Source organism: Chaetodon auriga, chromosome 19 (assembly GCF_051107435.1).
Source record: "Chaetodon auriga isolate fChaAug3 chromosome 19, fChaAug3.hap1, whole genome shotgun sequence".
NCBI classification, from domain to species: Eukaryota; Metazoa; Chordata; class Actinopteri; order Chaetodontiformes; family Chaetodontidae; genus Chaetodon; species Chaetodon auriga.
The window spans coordinates 22357872-22382500 of NC_135092.1; the positions used below are offsets into that span (position 1 = coordinate 22357872).

The 24629-nt window shown below is 48.5% G+C and overlaps 1 protein-coding gene across 1 annotated transcript in view; it reads right to left on the reverse strand.

Annotated features, from left to right (window-relative positions):
- Positions 1-3895: 3895 nt before the first annotated feature.
- vcanb (versican b) overlaps positions 3896-24629 on the reverse strand; it is a 22699-nt gene continuing 1965 nt past the window's right edge. Inside the window, exons 3-16 of the mRNA XM_076758312.1 lie at positions 23874-24314; positions 21407-21581; positions 20966-21093; positions 20280-20576; positions 16109-16951; positions 12784-12968; positions 11266-12697; positions 10378-10491; positions 10127-10240; positions 7921-8079; positions 6663-6745; positions 5575-5719; positions 5149-5331; positions 3896-5052 (exon numbers count right to left, since the gene is read on the reverse strand). Of these exons, the coding sequence (XP_076614427.1) occupies positions 4823-5052; positions 5149-5331; positions 5575-5719; positions 6663-6745; positions 7921-8079; positions 10127-10240; positions 10378-10491; positions 11266-12697; positions 12784-12968; positions 16109-16951; positions 20280-20576; positions 20966-21093; positions 21407-21581; positions 23874-24314 (4529 nt within the window). The 3' untranslated portion in view covers positions 3896-4822. The remainder of the gene's footprint in view (positions 5053-5148; positions 5332-5574; positions 5720-6662; positions 6746-7920; positions 8080-10126; positions 10241-10377; positions 10492-11265; positions 12698-12783; positions 12969-16108; positions 16952-20279; positions 20577-20965; positions 21094-21406; positions 21582-23873; positions 24315-24629) is intronic.

Sequence of the window (24629 nt, forward strand, 5' to 3'; positions counted from 1 at the left end):
GTCTGGCGTCTGCGGGATGAGGAAAAGGCCTTTAAAGATGAGCACGTACACAGTTACGTACGGATTTAGGTGCTAAGGTGTCCGTAGGGACACTTAACGTACGGAGCGCTGAGGTCACAAACAGGCCTGAGTGAGCGTTGTTTTCCTGGCAGCGACTGGCTTCCTGATCGCTATCTGAGCTCTGCGCCGGCCGACCTGCCTCCGAGGCACCGGCCGGACCCGGCGGGCCTGCAGCCAACCGGCACCAGCCTGCTGAATGAGACAGAAATTCAATACATTCAAAACACCAATAATTCCTGCATGAGGCGCTAAGGGCTTCTTCCATGTAAGGGTATCAGAGAGTAAACGGTGCACATTGATCGAGTGTAAGCTCACCCTGCACAGCCCCAGCTGGCCCGGACTCTGGTTTCGGTCATCCACTTGGGCCTGCAGGGTTCGCTTTACTTGGCTCCACCTTTGACAAGCCACTGAACAATCAGACTCCTGCTACACTTATCACTGAAGACCTGCTGGACAGACTCGTAAAAATAGCTTTCTGTAGCGATTAGTCATCGACTACGTGGGAAAAGATGTGGTGACTTTACTGAAGAGTCTTCTGCAGAGACTTCTTCCTTCTCAGTTATTGTGAACAAACTGCAAACAATGTCAAGTGTCACTTTGTAAAAGGAATAGTTTGACATTTTTGGGAGTTTATCCTCACAAACAGTCTGAACCGTTGTCACTTAAGTCGTCATAAAACCACAGCGTGTTCTGTTTGTGAGCAGATTAAAGACATGAGATGTAACGTGTTGATTAGTGAAGCTTAGAGGTGCAGACTGACACCACTCCAGCCAGCAGCCAGTTAGCTTAGCTTAGCTTAACACAGACTGGAAACATGGAAACAGCTAGCCTAAAATCCACATCAGCAGCTTTAAAGCTCACTAATTATCCGTTGTGGTGCAGATAAAACAAACGGGATAACATTAATTCATGAGCTTTAGAGGTGCTGGTCGGCTGATTTTTTAAACTGAACTCAGACTAACTGTTTCCTCCTGCTTCCTGACATCATGCTAACCCAAGCTAATCGCCTGCTCACTCAAGCTTCATATTTAGCCTGCAGACATGAGAGGTGTGGAGCTTCTCATCTAACTCACAAAGCCATTAAGAGTAATTCCCAACATGTCAAATTATTCCTTTAAAGATTTAAAGAACCTCCAAATCTGATGCCTTTTATTTTGTGTATAATCTTTGTTAATAACTGCAGCATACAAGGAGGCCTTAGGGACCCAAAGACAAAGGACAATAAAAGAGTACATGAACCACGACTCTGCCTCCGTCTCTCTGCACAGGCCTCACTGAGTTCACCTGCCATCTGAAATACATCATGACAACTTATGAGCAATCGCTCTGCAAACGAAAATAAAAGTCAGCAGAGCTCACGTCGGCTGGAGCCGGGCAGTGGTTGGCCTTAGGATGGCTGCTGGTGCCAGGTGGAGTTCCTGGGTAATGCAGTAATGTGCTCAGTGTGTTTCTAAAGGGAGGGGCGCCGCCTGGACAAATGTTTTCCCCGCAGACACACCGAGGCCATTCATGGTGCTGCTTTCAGTTGATTTTGTAACTGAAATGCAGTTTTGTTTCCAGAGCTGTTTTAGGACCTGAGTGACGGCATGCTGGTGACGCAGTGAACGTGTGATTCATGTTCTCACTCTGGTTTCTAGGAGGCCGTTTGTTGGAACGTGGAGAGGTGGGATCACACAGGTGTGAATGCAAAACATGACTATAAATACACTTACATTCATTTTTCTATATATCACAAAGGAGAAAACCTACTCACTGCCCTCAGAATCTGCGCTGTGTTCAGGGACACAAACACTCACCACAGCACCAACTGTGGATTCATCCACCTCTGAAAGTAGTCCCTGATGAATGCTCCCCCTGAAAGTCTTGTTTTAGCTCTGTTTTTGGTCTCCACCATCTCCTGAGGGAAACTTCTGGCTCTTGAGCTGCTAAAGGCTCCTCTGTGTGCATCAGCTCGTCTCAAACCAGCTACCCAGACGAGCACCTGGATGAAGCCTTACGAAGCGTTTGGGCTCTGTTCTTCTTTGTGCTTAAGAAATGAAGCTTCAGGGCTTTAAACATCAGCAGCACAGCGACATCTGGTGGTTTGCAGGAATTATAGCAGCCACAACAGCTGCTGCTGATTATACTACAGTTTTAATGAAGCAACTCAATAATATTAAGAAATGCTGCAGGACATATGGAGTATTTATGTTGACACGTGTTCTCTATGAGGCATTTTTCGTTCAAGGCTCACATTTATGTGACTTTATTTGCAATGCTTAATCTCATTTTTACCTTTTATCACTCTGCATCAGGTTGAAATATTCCTGTACTTATGATAATCTATTTCCAGTTCATAATATTTTAAATAAAAACCAAAATAATAGAGCTGAAAGAAGCTAAAACGCTCTGTGGAGCTGAGGGGAAGAGCAGAAACGGTAAGAATTTTCTGTGGGTTCATTACTGCAAGTGACACCTTCTACACTACAAATATCCATAGACAATATAAAAATATTGATTAGTGCAGCTTTAAAGTTTTACCTCCTCAGCAGGAACCAATGAGCTGAGAGCCACAGACAGGAAGTGAGGGGCGGAGCGACAAGTGAAATGAAACTACACAAAGGACACAGGCTGTGTTATAATGGTTCCTATTATTGCACGCGCAGCTGACATTGAAACTGTGATGATGGACATTTTTACAGAGAAAGAAACAATGATTACATACAAATACGCTCATGTGCCACAGATACAGTGAACCCCCACCAACCACACGCAGTAGAAAAACATTAAAATATGCATATACACTGACAAACAAGGTATAACAAAGAACTGTATGAAGAACACGGAGAAAAACCTTGTGGAGCATGTAGAAGTTTTCACATTCCCTTATTCATTGGACTGAAAACAGATTCCAGATCTGTAGGAAAAATCGTTCTAAGCAATCAGGAGCGTTCTGGTGATCAATGATTGGCCGATTCTGCTGAGTCACGATAAAAAGGCCCCGCAGAGGACGTGTACGACGGCAGCGTGGATCACATGACCCGACGTTTTCATCACAGTCTGTAAACAGTGAGGAAGTCATCATTAACAGAATCGCTTCGGTTCAATGACCTTTATTAACATCACAGTCCGTTCATAGTTTTAAAGTATACAATAAGTTAAATTCATATGGCTTCATGTAGTATCTATATTATAAACCCTATGATTAACATCCTCAGCACACACACACACACACACACACACACACACACACACACACACACACACACATTCATAATACTCTCCTCTTCAGCTGTGTGTGTGTGTGTGTGTGTGTGTGTGTGTGTGTGTGTGTGTGTGTGTGCCGCTCTTTAAATCTCCCTTTAAAAACCTTTTCTCTGCTAAAACATTTGTACAAAAATCTACATGTGAAATCAGTGAAAACGGGTCAGAACAACCAAACCGGACAGACGCTCTGATAATAATTTAAAGTGATGAATTTGTGCTCTTCGTGCTCTATCAGCGACATCATCTTAAAACCAGTGGGCCAAAAAATAAAGTAAACAAAACATTCAGTGAATAATGTGTTTGTCTGTTAAAGGCGCTCTGTGGAGTCGACGGCCACTCGTCGTGCTGTGGAGCAGGAACGTAACGACGCAGGAATATTCGCTGATCAGCTGGTTCAGGTGACAGAACAACGGCGAGACCGCGACGACCTGCAAGGTGAAGGTCACATGACAGACGGACTGAACCAAAGCAGCTGGATGCTGACGGCGAGAAGAGAAGAAGAAAATGACTCAACTGTCCGTGAAAAATGTGTAAAACTGTAAAAAGTGTAAAAACAGTAGCCGCGTTTCCATCCAGGTGTTTTTTTTTTCGCAAATTTTCAAAATATCGCATTTGTTTGTTTGATGGAAACAGAAAAATTCGAAAACAAAAGCCAAACAAAGAGCAAAAAAGAGGAGATTTTTTTTTTACTCGTTTTCGTGTTAATGCGCTAAATTGGAGATGGAAACACGTTTGAATAAGTTCTGACGTAGTGATTCACATAACTGATAGCTACAAAACCCGAAGAAGAAGAAGAAGAAGAAGAAGAAGGAGAAGAAGAAGAAGAAGAAGAAGAAGAAGAAGAAGAAGAAGAAGAAGAAGAAGAAGAAGAAGAAGTAGCTGTTTCTGCTGTCGTCGTCTTTCCAGATGTTCTGGTAACACATGAAAACATGGCTGCTAACAGCTGACGTAAAGAAACAATTACAACCCAAACCAAACAAATCCCTGCAGACGTCTCTTCACTCGTCTCTCAGGTGTTTTGGGCGACTTGTGTTTTTTTCAACATTCTTCTTCTTCTACTCTGTTTACTGTAGCCATGTGTAACGTAGTTTAGAACGTGGATTCAAGCATCAAAGTCTCAACTTGTAACAGAAATGATCTTTCATCAAACTAATTAAGCCTCGAGGAAAAAACACGGCGCGACACAATGAGCGTAAACTCCACAGGGGACCTTTAAATTGACTTCACGGCCGGTGTTCAGGTCCTCTGTTGGACGTGGAGGACGGGACACGGCGGGTGCTTTAAAAGAAGCCGTGAAGGCTCCAGTCTTCCTGTTTAGAGCGCTAACTTGCTAACTACAATGAAACCGGACTGTCACTAGTGTTACGGTTCAGCGTTTGGACAGTGTAGTGGTGAGACTTGTCCCTCGTCCTGTTGAGAGCCACTGACAGACAGTTCGGTGCGTCTCTCTGTCTGTTGATGACTCTGGACCGTCTGGCTGCCATCGCATCGCTGATTCACAAACCTACAGACCCGATCAGTGTCTCATCTGTCCCCCGTGGTGTGTCTGATGTCTCTTCTCCCTCTGCAGCAGCAAAGGCTTCCAGATGTTCTGCAGCACGTCGTAACTTTGCTGCTGCTCTTGGTTTTGCTTGTGTTTCTGATGGCTCTTGCTGTGATGGATGTGGTGGTTATGGTGGCGCTCCTGTTGCTCGTTGTTCTGGTTGTTGAGGCGCCGCAGAGTAAATGACCTGTGGTAGGTCGCGGCTGAGAACGCAGATGAAAGTGTGTTAATAGAACCAACATTTCAACGTGTCGTACAGCCGTGTGACTCTGAAGCAAAGCTCAAACATGAAGACTCACGGCTCGTGCAGGTGACCCTCGGGACGTCCCATTGGCCGTTGGCCCGGCAGCGTATGGTGGGGGTGTGTCTCTGGATGAAGCCCTGCTTACAGTGGTAGCGTAGCAGGGAATTGATCTCGTAGCGAGGCTTCATGGCACCAAACACGCGAGCGTCCTTCACCACAGGGGGCTGCCCACACGACACTGATGACAGAACAGACAGACTTGACTTTGACGCTGCAGTAACACTTGTTGGCCACCTGGGGGCAGTGGAACAAGCTACAAACACAGCGCTGACATATCATCCCTTTATGAGACTGCTGTGGCTACACGATCATACGTTTCTCTGTTCTCTGTGCACCTTGAGATGCGGTGAAAACACTCGGTCGATCGCTGAACTGACTCTTACAGTCTTTGAAGCGTGTATGTGTGTGCGTGTGTGCGTACCTGTCCCCTTTTTGCAGGTGAAAGTCAGGTGATAGTTGCAGGGCACGTCGTTCCACTGTCCTCCCTCGTGCCAGATCATCACCACGCAGTCCTCTCCGGACTGGAAGAAGCTGTCGGGCTGGTTCGGCCTCCAGTAGTCGTATTGCTGTCAGAACACACGTTTTTCTTATTTGACTTTATTGAGAAACACCCAATAAATGTCCCAATAAACACGGATGCATGACTTCATCCCTGCGGGGGGAGAGTCCTGATTAAAGCTACTGCCTGGTATTTTCCTCCACTGTCACACTGCTCGCTCTATGTGTGTCTCAGGGCTATGAAACCACCACCTCCCCTCATGACGAGGTGGTGCTGATTCAACATGTGTGACTGGGTGTAATTCTCAGACGGAGCAGACAGTGGAGCTGCTGGGACGTCCACCAGCACAGCCCGAAACCAGGCTCCAGCTTTCTGGAGCTTCCATTCAAGAGGAAACCCACAAACAATCTGCTTCAGTTTAACAACATGACGAACATGGACGACATGCTACATGCTACATGCTACAGCGCAGCCCCGTGAGACGGTCAGGGTGTGCCTCCATCTCAACGATAACACATTACAACAGCAGAGAGCCAGGATCAGATTTCAGGCTGTCCTCAGGTTTTCAGCGCATAACTCAGCTCACATGTTCCAACAGCTGATGGTTCCCAGCAGACCGAGTGTGTGTGTGAGAGAGAGAGTGTCATCATGAAACACAGATGAGAGCGGCGGAGGGTCTGCAGAGCGGGAGCTGCACCGCCGCTGCACACAGGAAGTGAGGTGGTGTTCTGTGTTTCTGGGTTAAATCTACTGAACAGCAGAAGAAGGCTGACGTGAGTCCACTGTGAGGACGTCCCCGTCCTCAGGTTCAACAGGTGGCCGAGTCAGAGGGTCACCAAAGACACCGCAGGTCATCCTCAGGGGAACGTGAACGTTTGCATGAAGTCCAACTGCTGCTGAGACATTTCAGTCTGGACCAAAGTGTCGACGACCAACAAGCAGAATACAAGACTCAAACTCAATTTATAGAGGAAACACGTCCATGAGACGCGTCTGTCAAACTGTCTCACCATCGGCTTTCCATCAGTCCATCTGAAGTCCCTCTCAAACATCTTGTCGTTGAGGCCGAGCCACTGATAGTCACTGCCCAGACCTGCAGAGGCAGAGCAGAACAGAGAGCAGGATTAGGACTGACCCAGGGTCTGCAGAGGAGGCTCTGTGGTTGAACATGTGTGTGGCAGCAGGAGGACGTCTGAATAATCAAGAGTGTGAACAAAGGAGAGCAGGAGCAGAGGAGGCGTTCAGGCTCGAGTCCATCGAGCAGTAAACAGAGCGAAGGTCCACGTGCAGCTCACGGTCAGCTCTGACTGTGTTTAAAGGTCCATTTGTCCTGTTAACACTCATCAGTGGATCCCATCAGAGGCTGGCCTCTTTCCCCACGCGCTGTTTTCTTAAAGCGCTCTGGACTATAAAACACTCATCGAAAACGAAGCGGCTTTAAAGATGGAAAGCACACAAATGAATATTTTAGGGACGGCTCAGTTTTTCAGCAGAATCTGTTCTGACATCAGTGGAAGAATTATTTTAAATGAATATGAACGAACACGACGTGTGTTTCAGGATAAATACTCAGACATAAACAAGGAAGTGCTCTCAAAATTTATCAGCTGTCGTCTGAGGCAATGTGCCAGGGCTTCATCTTCATCTTCATCTTCATCGGTCTTTGTTTACAGTCCGATGAGCAACTGAACTTTCAAACTTGACAACAGTTCGACATTCTGGCTGATCTCTGTAAACAGATGTGTGCATGTGAGTTCAGACACATTTAAAAGAAGCTAACAAACAGCTAAATGTTCATCAGGTGATAGTCGATGGGCTCTGAGGTTCAGCCAATGGTTCGCCTCTTTCCTCTCCACATGGACAGTTTACCTGCGCGCCACCAACACCTGCTCAAAGGTAACTGGTCAACGTCATCACTGCGGACAGATCAGTAACACAGTTTGTACAGTTAACGAGGAAAGACACGAGGCGGCACTGAGGCACCGCGACGTTAGCATGCTAACATGCTAAACATGGCAATGCTAACAGTCTGGTCTCTATCATGTTTAGTGACTGCGGTTCATCTGAGGGGAGAATGAACGACACCATCATCCAGACATCTCAGCCAAACGCGTCACCTTCGTGGTGACGTCAGAGAAGAACATAAGATCTCAGAGTCGCGAGGGTTGATCCTCTGACGAACATGAATGTCTGAACTAAATTCCCTAGCAATCCATCTAATAGCTGTTGAATATTTCAGTCTGGACCAGAGTCACATCCTGGACTTACGATTGACAAACAGCTGTTCCTCGTGCGACAGGATGCTGGCCAGGTGGGCCCCGTGCAGCCGACACTCCCTCTCCGCGGCGTCCCAGGTCCGACGGTGCGTGAAGTACTTATAGCAGTGAGACTGAAACTTCTGCCAACCAAATCCACAAACCTCAGTGTCTGCAAGGAGGGAAGAGACAAAGAGTTAAAGGGACGTCCTGAACGACGCTGGCTGATGGCCCACAGTCAGCGTCACACACGCTGCGTCAGAGTCAGAGCATCCACCCAGACCTCATACTGTGTTCTTCTAACGTGATTATACACACAGCGGTGCCCACAGCCTGTTGATTTGGACGTCTGACAACGAACAAACTGCAGCTGCACAACAAGTCTGATTTGTTTATTTGTTCATCAGAGTCTGTTGTTCAGAGCAGAGACTCAGACACGGAGCTGAGGTCCAGCTGGGGAGGGATTAGAATCAGGTGAGGCGTCATCAGTGCAGAGCGCTCAGGTGAGAACAGGAGGCCAGCTGAACACGGCCTCGTGCAGAAGACGAGGAGGGCTCGACTCAGTCGGAGGCAGCTTTTCGCAGTGTTTTCTGCTAATTTGATGCAACACAGCTGCAAAAGTTTTCTGGGAAAATAAAAGAGCAATTATCTGTTTTTTCTCTTTTTTTCCACTGACAGAAAGTTATGAGAGGACAGCTGTGACTGAGGTCCTCTGACTTCTACTGCACATACCCGGAAACACACACAGTCCAGACAATAAATCACATCTGAGTTTCTACATTATGCCGTACACACTGCATGCACACACACACACACACACACACACACACACACACACTGCAGACGAGTAATTTGGTTTGGGGGATTTCCACTTTCTCTTCTCTCCACCTTCTACCAAGAATTCATAATGAGTTTCAAAATGAGGAAAAAAGATGTCGTCCCGTCCAGTCCAAACTGGTTTCCTTTGACTCTCCAGTAAAGTCTGAAGAAGAAGCAGGATGCAGTGAAGACATTTACTTAAAGCTGCAGTGCAGAACGTCTGTCTCCCCCCTCTGGCAGTGAGAGTAATTACACAAACACGTCGACGCTCGCAGCTGCTGCAGCTACTTCATTTAAAGACTGACAAACACAAATATTTACCTGCCAGCGATGTTAATCAGCATCGTGTGAACTCAGCGACAAGAGCTGGAATTTAACGGTCATTTATAGGTGAAAGACCGACAGCGCAGCGTCAAGCACAATACTGAAGTACTTGTACTCTACTTGAGTATTTCTCTTTTATATTACTTTGTACATTTAAGAGGTAAGTATTGTACTTTTTACTCCTCGTCTTCAGATGATGATTTTAAAAACCTCAGACGAGAACCTAAAACATAAAATCATTGCATCAGTAATAACTATGTTTTCCACTTTTATGCTTTCATGAAATCTTGCTGTTAATACTTCAGTTAAAGTACAGATTTAAAAAAACTACATCGTCCACCAGCTGTAACTGAGAAAAAGCGATGATGAGCATATTTACTGTCCTCTGGACAGATAGAAATACGTAAATGTGCGGATGTTGTGTAAGTATGTCACTTTCACACAGCGTGCTTCATATTTATTAACTTGCCCTCTCACCATCGAATCATCTGAACAATAACTGAACGTCTTCAAGGCAGAAAGCTGCAGAGAAGTTCACTGAAAAAACACCAACAAAACTTTAACAATTCATTTTTTACTGCTTGAGAAATAATAGCCTGACTGTAACATCTGTTAGCAAAGAGCTGATGTGCAGGACTTTCCCAGAGTTATGACTTACAATAACAACCAAACCCAACTGTAAAAAGAATACGGCCTTATCGCTTCATGTTTAAGTGTAATAACATCTTACTGTTGCTCAAAGAACACGGGGAGAGACATCTTAAAGTCTATGAAAGCTGGTAGATTTTCATGGAAAATATTAATCCCTGGAGTCTCCTGGGCCTCGATTAGCTGCTGAGTAATGGCAGAAACATTGGACGAGAAGCTGGAACTAATCTTCTGCAGAGGCAACGCCCAGCGCTGGAGGACAGCGAGCAGCGAGCACTGTCACGACTAACGGCTGCACGCTGATCTACCTGAGCGTCACCTTTTACAAGACACAAGCTTTCATAAAGAGTCTTCGTCCTCTCAGTGTTCGTCTGCAGGTATACCTGGATTTTGCACATTCATGCGTAACAGGTTGTCGACCGGCTGACCTTGTTCGCAGAGCTCTCCGGCGTAGCTGGGCAGGCAGAGGCAGCTGAAGGAGTTGACTCCGTCCAGGCAGGTGGCTCCGTTCAGACACGGGTTGGACTGACACTCGTCGACATCTGCAGACACAAGCGTGTATTATTCCACCGTCCGTCTGTCAGCGGGGTCGCTGTGGTTAGAGGCTAGAAACAGGGCTGTGTGTGTGTGTGTGTGTGTGTGTGTGTGTGTGTGTGTGTGTGTGTGTGTGCGCGCGCACCTGTTTCACAGTGCTGTCCAGTGTATCCAGGTGCACACACACAGATGTTCTCTGCTCCTTTCTTGTAGCAGGAGCCTCCATGCTGACACACACTGATGGAGCACGGCTGGAGATCTGCACAAAAGACACGATGCAAAAGGAAATCCATTAAAATCACACCAGTAGCTGCGTCATGAGCGCTGCTCTGATGTACCAATGGCTCAGTGGTTCCCAACAACTGACCGTTCACTAAGCCCTGAGCCCTGAGCAGACACACAGCTTAGCGACAGCAGCCAATCGCAGCAGGTCAGTGATTATTTCTTCACAGGCTGACGTGGTGCACACGTACTAAAAGAAGTACTCTGTATAAAAGGAGTCTTGTCTGTTGTTTCAGCTTCACAAAACCAAAGAAGAAAAGAGTAAGGGGTGGATTAAACTGTGTTTGTGTGTGTTAGCATGCCCGGCTAACTAGCTTAATACCTGCATACCTCGCACTTCTTCCAAAGCCAAGGAGCGATCATTAGCTCACTACATTAGTAGAGTTACAGGTAACATCAGAAAAGCCTCATTCAGGACTGAAACACAGCTGCTGCTAGTAACAAATCAATGGCTGCTGTAAAGAAAAGAGAAGCCTCTTTTGTTTACTTATTATTATTATTATTATTATTATTTTAAAAGAAGAATTACAACAACTATGTGCCACATTAACACTTGTAGACGTGTGTCCAGTGCTAGCCTGACTGACATTAACTAAAGGAGGCTTCTCAAAGGGTCAGCTGGAGGCGCCTCAGACACAGATTTCACTTCCTGCCACACTTTCAGTCAGAAAGAGGAGGATGATGCAGTAAATAAGCTGCTGTGGTGTTTAGAACGCTGTAAGATTAAAGCACTAAAGTGAAGTTGGTGTACCTCTGACATTCACAGTGCTGGCCTCCACAGAATAGGCCGAGTCAGTGCCGCTCTCCGGCCGCTCTGTGGTCCCTTCTGGTATCTGAGGCCGTGACTCCAGCAGGGGTGGAACTATCTCTTTGTCATAGATCACAGAATCATCCTCCGACAGAGGGGTGGCGGCGGGGTCAGGGATCAGAGCCCACTGGGGGACGGAGTGGGGGCTGTGGTCGAACGTGTACAAAGGTGAAGTGCTGGAGAGCATCGTCTGGCTTACAGACTGTGTGGAGGTCGCGGCGGACTGCTCGGTCTGGAGCCCGTGACGCTCGCTGGGGTGTTGGGTGTGGTCTTCAGGGATGGTGGGTTCGGGCTTGGTGGTAACAGAGGGGTGTTTCTTATCATGTGTGGCAGAGAGGGAGGAGTGTGTGGAGTGTTGTGGAGAGCTCGGCTCTGTGGTGATGTCCTTAGCATCTGTGGTGAGTGAGGTTTGGTCTCCAAAAGTCGCAGCTGCCACATCTGGTAAAACAGTAACAGTGACCTCTGGATGAAGGTCAACCAGACCACCCTGCTCCCCAGAAACCTCCCCCTCTCCGGACAGCTGCTCTGCACCTGAGCCTGCGTCTGGGTCGACGTCTGGTGAAACCACCGGCTCCTCTGTGACCTCGGTGCCTGCGGCAGGTCGAGGCTGCTGGGTGTGACGGGTGGAATAAATCGGTGGTAGTGTACTGGTTAATCTGGGGGTCTCTGGTGGGTCCACGTCCTGTCCTGAACCCTCGTCTTCTCCAGACGCAGACCCTTCTAAGTCTTCCGTCTGGGCCTGTGTGGTGGTTTTCTGTGACTGTGTCTCTGGGATGAGAGTAGGAAGCTCCGTCCCTCCGATTTCCGTCTCGTCAGTCATCACGGCGGACTGGCTGCCGGCGGCCGGCGTGGGCAGAGCGTCGTCTGCAGAGCCCTCCTCCTGCGTGGCTCCGGCCTCGTCGTCAGTGCCGCGGCTCGCTGAGCCCTCCATGTCCTCGTAGGTGGAGACCCCATCGGTGACAGGCTGGGAGACAGCGGGGAGGGCTGGGCCTGATGCTGTGCCGGGTGCTGCTGATGAGACAGGGAGTCTGTACGGGGTCATGGTGGTGGTTCTTGTTGCTGTGTGATCACCTGGTTCTTGAGTTTTGAGTCCGTCTGAGTCAGTAAAGGCATCAGGGACCATTTCTGAGGCTGCAAATACATCTGGGTACGAGTCTGTAGGACGAGAGACTGCATCACCGGTGTCCTCTGCAGGCGTCTCCTCAGTGTGGATGTGTATGGCACTGTAGTCAAAGGGAGTCACGCTCTCCTCCTCCTCCTCTCCTTCTTCTTCTTCTTCTTCTTCTTCTTCTTCCACCTCACCTACCTGAACAGGAGTGGCCGTCTCAAACTGATCTCCTCTGGCTTCCTCTGGCTGCTCTGGCTCAAACGTCACCTGAACGAATCAGAAAAGGAGAAAATTAAGGACTCAGTTTAAGGTTTAATCTCTGTCTTCTCAGTCCTCCCGTGGTTGGACGGTACCTCGTGCTTTCCGTTGACGAAGCTGACCGTTGGAGGCAGGTTGATGGGAGCTGGCTCCAGGGGGTCGACGTCTCCGCTGCCCTGCACAGCCTCACTGGTCACGTGTGAAAGGTCAGTGATCTGAGGGAAGCCGGGATGGGAGCCGACGACGCCGGGCTGGTTCAAGATGTCCAGGATACGGTCGACTAGAGACACACAAGGAAGTACAAATAAGACGGCAGAGTTGAAAAGTCAAACAGAGACGATAAAGACGACAGTTTGATGTGGAAATCGTATATTTCTGTCTGTAATGAAAAACAAGAGCTGGGTGCGTTTCATGACTGATAGCTTTTTCTGCAGTCAGTGTATAAAACAGAGAAGTCAGTAAAACAGGTCTCCATGAAAACTGTGAACCACCACAGCCACAAGAGCGTAAAGTCATAAATGTGCACAAAAAAACAAAGAAATGCACAAAGAATAACCGTTAGTCGCAGTACTGAGTGAAACAGACACATCATGGTCTGTACTGAGGTCTGAAGCCGAGCCTTGAAACGACTCCTCCGGAGGGTTCGATGGCTCAGCTGTCGTATTTCAGGATCTCAGATCAGCTCATTTCTGATGTTTATTAAAAAGAGCCAAAGTGCATCTCTGGATGTTAACAGTCAGCTCAGGATTAAGGTCAGCCGCTGCCGGGGGCCGCTGCCGGGGGCCGCTGCCGGGGGCCGCGCTCTAACAAAGCACGCCTGTGTCTCTTCATTAGGCTTCATCGTACACATGGAAGCGATATCGCAGGAAGTGGAGTAAAAACGTGCAAAATGTGACGCGAACGCCGACCTGAGACGCACGCTGGGACCGACTGGAAGCTCCTCTTTGAACTGGACAAATCCAGTTAACCACAACATGTCGCCCAAAGTCAAAAAAGCCAGTGTGTGACTCAGAACGAACCGCATGAAACAGGAAGAGTTTTCATTAAAACACTCAACACTTCAATTTTCCTAATTTCCTCAAGACGTGGAAACAGTGAGTCGGAGGCCTCACACAAACCAGACGGGCTTCATGTGATGACAGATGACCTCTGCAACAGGATCCGCCGCCGCATTTCAGTAATAAACACAACTCCTGGAAGATGGCACAGGGCCGGGGGGGGTAACGAACACACGAGCACTGTGTGTGTGTGTGTGTGGGGGGGGGACCCCTCACCGGGCCCCCACTCACAATTAATTATTTTGGGGCCCAGGTGAACCCAAGCACGAGGCCTCCCTCCCTCCTGCTCTGCTCACTGGAGGAAAGTAACTAAGTAAATTTACTCAAGTACTGACAACTGCCCCCCCACCTAAAACAGACCCTAAAACCTGAACATGATGTTAGAAACTGAACATACAAACAGAGTTTTTACCCTCGCAGTGATGGAAAGACTCCAGGAAGTGAACTGGGTTTAGTGCCAGCTGGTGGCTCCGGGCAGCTTACTTTAATTTAGTTTAAGTACACTTTGAGTAAATAATTATCTTTTCTTATACAGAAATAATCCAAAACAAGAAGCTTTTCAATACTTTTCAAATTTAAATTCTACGTGTCTTTAACATTTGGCAAAACCAAGAATGTGACTGAGTGAACTGGAGCTTTATCGCGTCCTCTCCGACGTTTTGACGTCAGTGACGACTTAAACGTATCTTGTTGAATCTGTGGTTGAAAACAGATCCTGATCTGCCGTTAAACCGTAGAGGAAGCCTGTCGAGCATGTTTAGCTAGTTGCAGCTCAAGCTCTTGTTTTGCTGCCCTCCAGTGGTCGAAGCTCTCACCTGGATCAGCGCTGGTTCGATATGACGGAGACGTGAAAACTCTGCACACACAAGAACTGCTGAAACATCAGGAACCGAAAAAACATCCCTGCAGTAGTTTTACTGTCACTTTAAGCAGAGGCTCGGGCTGTGGGGCCCCCTGAGCCCCCCCGGGCCCCTGGGCCTGTGCCCGGTGAGCCTGTTCAGTAATTCATCCACGGTGGAAACACAACTAACTCTGACTAGAAAGGAGATTGTGGAGATTGTTGGAGGGATTGTTAGTTACGGCAGTCCGGCCGCTCCCCAGAGGAAACACTATAAAGGTCCACAGTTTGTGGCCTGTGCAGCCTGAGAGCTGAACGCAGCCGCCTGCTGAAGGGAACGGAGGTTAATCACTCCGTCGGACCTCCGGTGTGTCTGAGTGTGGAGGAGAAAGAAAGGTGAAGGGAAGGAGTCGCCGGCTCTGCTGAGCATTCAGAGGCTCTGCTGCTTTCCCACTGGAGACACTGTGATGTGTTTACAGTACGTTTAGCAACAAAACTGGCCGAGCAGAGATGACTGACTTCATAACTTTCCACATCTGGCTCTGCAAACAGTGTGTGTGCGTCTGTGTGAGAATCTGTCAGCATGCAAATACGAAGGTAAAAAAACTCCATTAGCTGTTTCCTACGAGGACGACAAACAGCACTAAATCAGCCGCAGCAGATTACGGTAAAGTGCCCGACGTAGAACATGAGGTCACTCTGACAGACCGATGTTCTCGCTGAAAGGACGAACTGTTTCGAGTGAAATGTGAGACCGTCGGTCCCGAAGCACAAAAGGCTCCGAAAAGGTGCCGAGGGAAATCCATGAGAGCAAAGGAAAGAGGAAATACGAGTTGTAGTTCAGTCGAGGTCAGAGATGTTCAACAGAAGGCTTGTCAGAAGTGCTGGTCATACTGGTCTGTCTGCAGTAATCCCAGTCTGCAGCTCTGACTTCAAACCCACACTTTGCTTTGCTCAATGTGTTCGGGACGAATGTGATGAGGTGAAACTTTCAAAATCTGGACAAACACGAAGATGGTTTCCACCAACATGTTTCAGTGTTTGTCAGCCAGGACGGAGGATGAACCTGACGACTCATCAGACAGCACACTGAAGCACTGCTCAGGAACCGTCTGGAGGGGAGAACCCTCCAGATCCAGCGAGAACGCCAAATGTTACGTGTTCTTGTCCCAAAAGAAACATGGACGCCAACCAGCAGCTTCAACTGTTTGTGCTGATAAGGACAAAAAAGGCTGCAGAGATCCTCGATGGAGGCGAGAGGAGTCTACAGAGGAGCTTCAGCAGATCAAGTTAACTTCAGGTAAAGTTTATTTACAGGTGCGTCTCCCTCAGGTGACACTCAGGTGACTCGCTCTGAAGACTCTTTACGTATCCCTCACTGTCTGATTTTAGCTGTTGACACTTATGGACCTAGACTAGAACAGATCTGGTCACCTGGTCCCACCTGGTCCCACCAGTCATCACACCCACTTCAGATTCATTATCAGAGAAACAGTCTTGATGTGCATCCCCGCCTTAACTCACCTGACTGATTCTGGTCGTGCACATTGACGATGATGAGATGGAAAGGTGGTTTGGCTGATGACCCTTCATCTACAGGTACGGTCGTTGATTGGTCCAGATCAGACGTCAGCGCGGTTCCAGGGGTGACGTCCTCTTTAAAAACAACTGCGGGTTGTTGCCCGGCCTCTGGGGTTCTGGCTGGGAGACCTGGTTCTGGGGTGTGAATTTCAGGGATGACCACCTCTGGAGAGATCTCTAGAAGCTGTGATGATCTCGATGTGGGTTCTACCCCCCGTTCTGACCCTGTCCTGGTCTCTAGAAGCCAGCTTGGTCTCGATGTGGGTTCTACCCAGACCTGCGTCGGGCTCACCACTGCTCCCACCTCCGCCCCGCTCGAGCTACCATCGCTGCTGCCCCCCTCCCCGCTGCCGCTGCTCTCACCTCGGCCTGACCCCGCCTGGCCTCCCTCCTCTCCCCCATGAGGGATGTCGAGGTGGGCGGGCTGCGACCGGGTGGTGGGCAGCGGAGGGAGCTGCATGGGGAGCAACGCGTCTCCTCTAACTGGTACCGACTCTACCTTGTGTGAGTCATTAAAGTCTTGAACGTCATAGTCGTCTACCATTGGAGTGGGGGTCACGGAGGCTGTGGTGTGGTCTGCGTGGGGGGCTCCGTGTTGGTCTGGTGAGGCTGTGTGTGGTCTCTGTGTTGGTGAGTATGCGACAGGATTTGAGGTTCTTGCTTGGATTTCAGCTCTTTCAGGACCTAAAAGCGAGCCAGGTGTTGAAGTCTGGGGAGCGTATGTGGGGCTGTCAGGTTTATACTCAGCGGGGGTCATCGGTGGACTCGTGGTCTCTGGTGGTTTAGCTGTAAGAGAGGGAAACAGAGAAGAAGAAAGAGGGCTTAAAACCTCAGCACAGAATCCTTGTTCATGCAACAAACGATCAAAGTCATCAGATCCTGACGTGATGTTGATGCTCGTGTCTGTTTGTCTTCTGGGTTTGTTTTCCGGACAAACGTAACGCGACGGCTCGCCCTCAGACCTGCTGCTGAAGGGAATCACATGGTTCTATCAAGACCTCAGAATCCGTGCAGGACCGTGAGGCGATCCTGGCGTAGTGGCCACAGTCAGTACGAGTGTAATTAAGTGTAACTGTAAATCGATCAATGCATTGATCTGATGTAGGTTTTACTATGATCTGTCTACAAGATCCGTATCACTGAATCATTGTCACATTAGTCATGTTTGTGGGGAGGCAGCAGGAAGTCAGCCCGCTTGGCCGGAGGAAGTCTACCCTGCATCCTCTCACCTGGTCCAGCCAGAGAAGAACTCGATGGGCGCTCTCACACCTACCTGGAGTGTTTGCCCGGTTAGTGTGGTTTGTATGATAAATGACTGAAATGTCAGCCTTCTCTCTGAAATCACCTCTGGATTCGGTGTCAGGTCGAGTCCTCAGAGTCTGATCTGATGTCTGACACCACGTCCAAGAGCTCAAAACTACATGATAAGTCATGTTAAAAATAGTGGATAATAGCTGCCTAAAGAGGCAGAAAATCAGCCTAAAAGCTTTAAAATGCTCCACAGCAAAGCAAAATATAGCTGCACAATTAGTCATCGGTGGGTTGAAATGAGAGTCTGGGTTCAGTCAAGTCAAGCTAACATCAGTTATATCCCAGAGAAATGTTTACAGAATGAATCAGGATCGTCGTGACTCACTGAAAAAATAAAAGCGGACTATCTGGAAAATGCTAATCACGCTGCTGTCAAACTGCCGTTAGCTCGCAGCGGCTATAAAAGGACATGAAGCAGCTTTGATTTTTGAAACATGAAGTCACCTGTCAGAAATAAACCGGCTGCTGTAACGGTCGCCTGAGCCTTATTTCAGGGACGGAGGTGAAGCCTGAAGTCAGACTTTATTCTTCTCTAAACACACAGTATTTACGGCTCCACTCACACCGTAAAGCTTTTGTTGTAAAGAGCTCCTCAAAATAGGCCGTGATGCTCGCAGAGATTTATATCTCATTATGATGGAATACATACCATATGAGCCCGACTCGGACTCCTAAACACACACAATGCAGCCCTTTGTGTCGGCCTGAGCGCTGAGTTCATGGAGTTAGTGTTTTGGGAGTAAGCAGCGGGCTTTGAACGTCACTGACATAATGTTTTAATAAACGCTGCGTAATTGACCCCCTCCACCTCTCCACCCCCCCCCCCCCCCCCCCCCCCCCCCATCCCTCCCTGCCGGCTGTCGGGGCCACGTATGGATGGTCGGGAAAGGTGGGTGGGGTGGTCTTCCTCATGCACATACGCAGCAGTAAACTGTAAGTAAGTACGTTTACTGAAGTATTAAATGCAAGTTTGAGGTACTTTACAGGAGTATTTCCAGTTGATGCTGCTTTATACTTCTGTTCCACAACATTTCAGAGGGAATATTGATTTTTTTTACTTCACTGCATCTGTTTCAGCTACTTCTCAGATTAAGATTTTACATTAAAAAGAACATTTTGATGAGCTTATAAAATACTGAACTGTTGAAGATGAAATCAGTGAAGCAGGAAAAGCCGTAAAACTTCTGCTGCATGAATTTTAATCGAATTTCCAGAAAATCAGCCTTATCTGTTTTATCTTTTATCATGGAGGTAAACAGCAGGCGGCTGATTCTGCAGTCGGTGCCATTAAAGCACCACAGAAGAAGAAGTGATGACGTCATCAGGAGAGCTGCAGCTGAAGCTCAGATGATAGAAAACATGAAATCAAACATTTCTGTTGGTTTCATGTGTTCACGTGAGGAAGCTCACAGCCTCCTCATCCTCCTCCACACAGATCTGATGCTTTCAGCTCTTCGCTGAAGAGACGAGCGACGTTTTTGGTCACATGACGTCACCGTTCAGCCTGTTTCCATTCACTTTGATGCATTATTTTATCGTTACATCAACTTTTCCGCCTCAGCCGAGAGCAGAAACCTTCTGCCAATATTTCCTCCATGAATCATCTCAAGACCCCTCAGATTTATCTGGTGGCCCTTTGGAGGGGCCCGACCCCTATGTTGGGAACCACCGGACTAAACTACTTAACTGCAGCTGATTATTATTTTCGATTCATGTGTTGGTTGCAGTTAACCCAAAGTGTCGTTTGCAGTAGTAAATCAGTCACAGGAGACTTCTTCCTGCAGAACAAGTACTTGTGATACTTGCAGTACATTTTCTGATAGTACTTGTGTACTGCAGTAGAGGATGTGAGTTCTTCTTCCAGCTCTGCCCACAGTGAAGGTGTTTATTGGCTGCCGTCTCGGGGGATTCGCTGCGGTCTGTTCTGCTCTTTCGCACCACGAACAGAGTCCGGCCGCATGTTCGGCCCTGCCCAGATGTGATGTCATGTTTTTGGCGAGTGGTCCGGCTGGTCTGGGGTCTGTCCTCATGCTGTCTCTCCTGCTGCTCTGCCACCTCACTGAAGGCTTGGCAGACCACATTACACAGCTTTCAGGTGCAGAAAGTACCTCTACGATGCCAAACATGTGACTGTTTGCAGTTTTATCACCTGCAGCGCTGCAGACTGGGAGCGCTTCACCGGCTGCTCGCCTCCTTCGCTCTGCACACACTGACCTCCGCTCTCTCGCTCTCTGAAGCCTTTTCAATGACGTTACTCAGACGTAGATCTGCTCCCCCACTCCTCCACCTTCTCCTCCCTGTGTTTGGGCAGGGTCCAGCTGTGAAGCATTAGGGACCTGTCCCCTTTCTGCTGGATCTATGTGAGAGTGCATGAGTTGGGTTTTCCCCTCATGAAGCGCGTGCCCCACCATAACCAGGGCAGTGAGAGTTTATCCTTCTCTTGTTTGGGTTTCAGTGCTCTTTGTTCTTGTCCCACACGTTGAAACGGCTGCAGATCGGTGCGTGTTTGTGCTGCAGCACACCTCAGTGTTTGTCTGCCAAGCTGCAGCTTTCTGTGCTTCATGGCGGACGTGTCAGAGCTCTGTCTGAAGCTCTGAAGGTGCAGCATTGACCTACATTTGAGCCGACGCTGAGAAAGAAGGGAGGAAACCACCGAGTCTGAAGACACTCAGCTGCATAAAGTAACTGAAGAAACGATTTTACCTGATGTTTTCCTCATTGAAACGTCACTGCGACGTCCTGAAGGGGTTCCTTGTGACACACCAGACAGTGTTACGTGTGTGTGTGTGTGTTGCAGCCTCACCCTTGAAGCAGAACACTCCGTGCCTGTCCGCGGGGTCCGGGAAGCCGGTCTGGTTTTCGTACTTGTAGAGCGTGCGGACCCCCAGCAGCCCTCCTCCGCACTGAGGCTTGGGCACGGTGATGGGGTAGCGGACGCTGCCGTCGGACAGCCAGCCGTAGTCGCAGCGGTTCAGCCCCGCCCTCCAGGCGGCGAACAGCTGACCGGGTGACGCCATGACGGCGTCGTACTTCTCACACTCGTCCCTCGCCTGCTGCAGGGTGAGTTTATCGCTGACAGAGGAAGGATAGAAGACCTCGCCTTCGGACAGAGGACGCAGAGGGACAAGGTGAATTCATGTTACCTGTTTACAGGACAGGCTTTAATCAACCAGTCACCTGCAGAGCTGAGGCAGATCCTGGTGCAGCTCAGGTGATTGTCAGTGCTGTACGACCGTTTAACTACTGGCTCTTATCAAACTTCATTTCACTGTCGTTACATTATATTCATCAGACAATTTGTCCAAAGTCACTCACAAATTGTTTATTATTGTTTGTTATATTTAAGCTGCTGGAAGGTCTATTTTTAGAGAGCTTAGCTGTGTCCTCCTGCTCCTGCTCGTTATGCTAAGCTAAGCTAACACTTCCTGACTGCTGCTCTGCCTGCAGACATGCACTGATTGATGTGTGACGTGTGTGTTTGTGATTTACCGTGGAGTTTGTCTACGTAGCAGTACACGTCGAATTTCTCGGTGGGGTCGCGGATGCCGTACGTTCTCACACCTGGTCTGTTCATCAGATCACCTGCACAGCCAGCTCGGGGCACTGTGATTGGATATCTGAAAAACAATAACAGCAGGGCAGAGAATTAAGTTTCAAGCTAATTCAGTCGTTTCTGTAGGTACTCGAGCTCTAAAAGTGATAAAATCTGCACATTTCAACCTGCTTCCAACAAGAATCTACTTGTTTGAAGAAGGCAGGTGGTTACTGCAGGAATCAAGAAAACTTCAAGCTGAAGTTGATTTACACTGAAAACAGCTCGAGGTTTTCTGATTCTTAAAGTCAACCTGTAAACATTCAGACACCGACAGAGATGAAGACAAAGCGGGAGGATTTCTGCACAAGTTGTGTGTAAAGTGCGTTCTGACACACCTGACCGACTGGTCGGAGAGCCAGCCTGCGTCACATTGGTCGAGGCCGTCCTCAAAAGCGGCCATCAGCTGTTCTGGTGTGGCGATGGCGGCGCCGGCAGCGCGACACGCCTCCACAGCTCCAGGAAAATCCAGAGTGTAGCGGCTGGTCGGTGCTCTGTAGTGGAACACCACACCTGGAGAGAGATCCAACAGGTAAGCACACAGGTGACGAAACGATCACATGACTTCATAGGTTCTCACAGGACGCCGCGCTGCAAACATGATGACCTTCTAGAATCTGAAGCACTGATGAAGATTAAAGCAACAACAGGATATAAAGGAGTTCAATGAGCTCCAGCAGGAACATGAATGAACACATGAACGCAGCAGGAACATGAATGAACACATGAACGCAGCAGGAACATGAATGAACACATGAACGCAGCAGGAACATGAATGAACACATGAACGCAGCAGGAACATGAATGAACACATGAACGCAGCAGGAACATGAATCCACAGACAGCAGAGAGAAACATTTTACTGCACTCTGAGTACTTCTACTTTAAGAACTTTGAGTACATTTGGCTGATAATACTCCAGTAAGGTTTTGAATGCAGGAGTATTTTCACAGTATTCACAGTATTTTCACAGTACTAATACTTCTTCCACTGTTAGCACAGCACACTGAAGTGGACGCTAACGTCTTTTTGGCTGCTTTCACACGACGGACGCAGAGGAAATGAAGTCACCTGTTCACCTGCTCTACCTGGATTACACTCATGCTCCTGCTGACATCAGCACGCTACAAGAAACCGAAGAGCCCGGATCATTCTGTGACAGTGTGGGGAAACGCGAGCCGCTGGGCCCTTTCAGCTGTCATCCTCGCTCCATACGAAGCTGTTGTGCGGGTCATTAGGTCTTTATCTTCAGCTGGATGGGAGGATTATTTCTCCTCTGCGAGGACGTCCTGGCAGAGCTGCAGGAGGATGTGAATAGATGACTGAGCTGTTAAATGGAGAGTTGTGTGTCACTCATAGGGAGCGTCTTTGTGTGGAGCTGCTCAACAAGGAGTCCTGTTCAGTATTAATGTGGAATCTGTGGAAATGTCTGGGAGCGACCGTTGGCCCTGATATTCTTCCTCACGGCTCTCTGCGGATTCTGCTCGACGAGCTCTGATGGCCGAAGCCCAGAAATCTTTGATATTCACGACACTTTAACACAAGAAGTAACTGTGACTTTCACACAATCGTCTATTTATGCTGTAGGATGAATCACATTTGAGTTTTTACATGCTTTTAAAACCTGAAAATCAGAGCTGAAGCGATCAATTAGCGACGAGCCGATCGAGTTTAGCTTCCCAACTGTGAATATTTGCCTGTTTTTTACAGTAAACTATGATCTTTGGTTTCAGGGCTGCTGCTTGTTCACCACGCTGAAGGTTCGGGGCTTCGTTTGACTACATGTGACGTGAAAGGATCATTCAAAGTGATGAACCCACAGAGATCCACATGTGCAGCGTCCCTCAGCTCTACAGAGCGCTTTAGCATCTTTAGCTCATCGTTTCAGTTTTACTGTTTTGGTTCAGGCGGCGGTAAAAAGCCTCTGTACACCTGCAAACAGCAGACAGGCGAGGAGCTGGTGGAGACCAGAAACAGAGCCAAAAGAGGCAGAATCTTATCACTGTGTGGTCAACACACGACTCCACGTGAGCGATCCTGATGCTCTGTGACTGCTGGATGTGCAGTTCAACATAAAAACTTTACGAGGTGATAATACACCAGTGTGTGTTTACAGCAACTCGCCCCAAACTGGCCAAAAAATAAATGAATGCAGGTTTAAATCAGCAGCGTCACTCAGAAATATCAGTGAGTGAAGCTGCAGCAGCGAAACACTCCAGAGAGCGTTGAAGTGAAGAAATGTGTTTTACTGCTGATGGATTTAACTTTACATCCTCAGAGGGCGTCTCACTTCATACTGACGCTGTCTCACTTTAAACCTGCAACAACTGATTTTTTGGCCACTTGGGGGCAGCGCAACACTGACGTACCATGACCTTCTAAAGTGATGTTTGCAGTTTGTTCGCGTCCAGCAGACGCGGAGCAGCATGATCAGACATGTGGACTCCAGAATTCTTTCTTTTTGCTCAGTTTTTGGCCTCCACCAGCTCCTGAGGGGAACATCTGGCTCAGCAGGTGAGAACTTCTGTGGGCTGTGAAACCAAAACAAAGAGCTGAAAGATGCTAAAACGTCCTTCAGAGCTGCAGAGCACTCCACACATTCACATTCTGATCCACAGTCAACATAAAGTTATTGATCAGTGCAGCTTTAAAGGACGCAGTGTGTGAGGTCATGTGATAATCCGCCTGCTGTGTCTCTGCCAGCCTCACACATCTGGATTCAGTCACTGAAGACTCTCCGTGTTTAACTGTTCATCTGACCCATAAAAGAGAGCAGAGCTGGCAGGGTGCGTTTGTTTTACTCACCGGTGACGTTGAGGCTGACGGTGTCCTGGGTGTCCTCCATCCCGTGCATGACCTCACAGCGGTACAGCCCGGCGTCGCTGGCCCTGAGCTGCACCATCACCAGAGAGGCGTCCCCGACCGACAGCGGGTGGCTGGGCACCGACACCCTGCTCTTGTACTCCTGCCCCACCTTGACCACCCCTCCCTGCGCCACCAGCACCACCTTCTCCCCCTGTCCCTCCAGCTTGGTCCACTTGATCCTCAGCTCCCCGTCTGGACTGGCGGTGGCGTCCCCGGGGAGGAGGAGTCCAGGTGTGGCAGCTGGAGTGGTGTGTGAGGGAGTGTGTGTGGAGCTGCTGGGAGAAACCGGCGTTATGGAGAAGTGGCACGGCAGCACCACCCTGCCTGCCAGGGAGCCGGTGGAGGGAGGGTTCTGCTCCATCTTCATGGAGGGAGGTGAAGCTGGAAAACAGGATCTGGCATGAGTGTGTGTGTGTGTGTGTGTGTGTGTGTGTGTGAGTGTGTGTGTGTACGATTATTTATCACTGGGGCAGCTGTGGCTCAGGAGGAAGAGCAGCTCGCCTGCTGATCACAGGGTCAGCTGGCCTGAGATCAGATGATGGAGAATCGAAACAGATGAAGATTAATTATTTGTGGATATTGATCTGAATAAGTTCTGAATGCAGGATTTTTACTTGTTGCTTCATTTACAACAAGAGCAACAGCAGCAAGAGCTGCAACTAAAGATTATTTCATGATCGTTGTCATGATGAAATA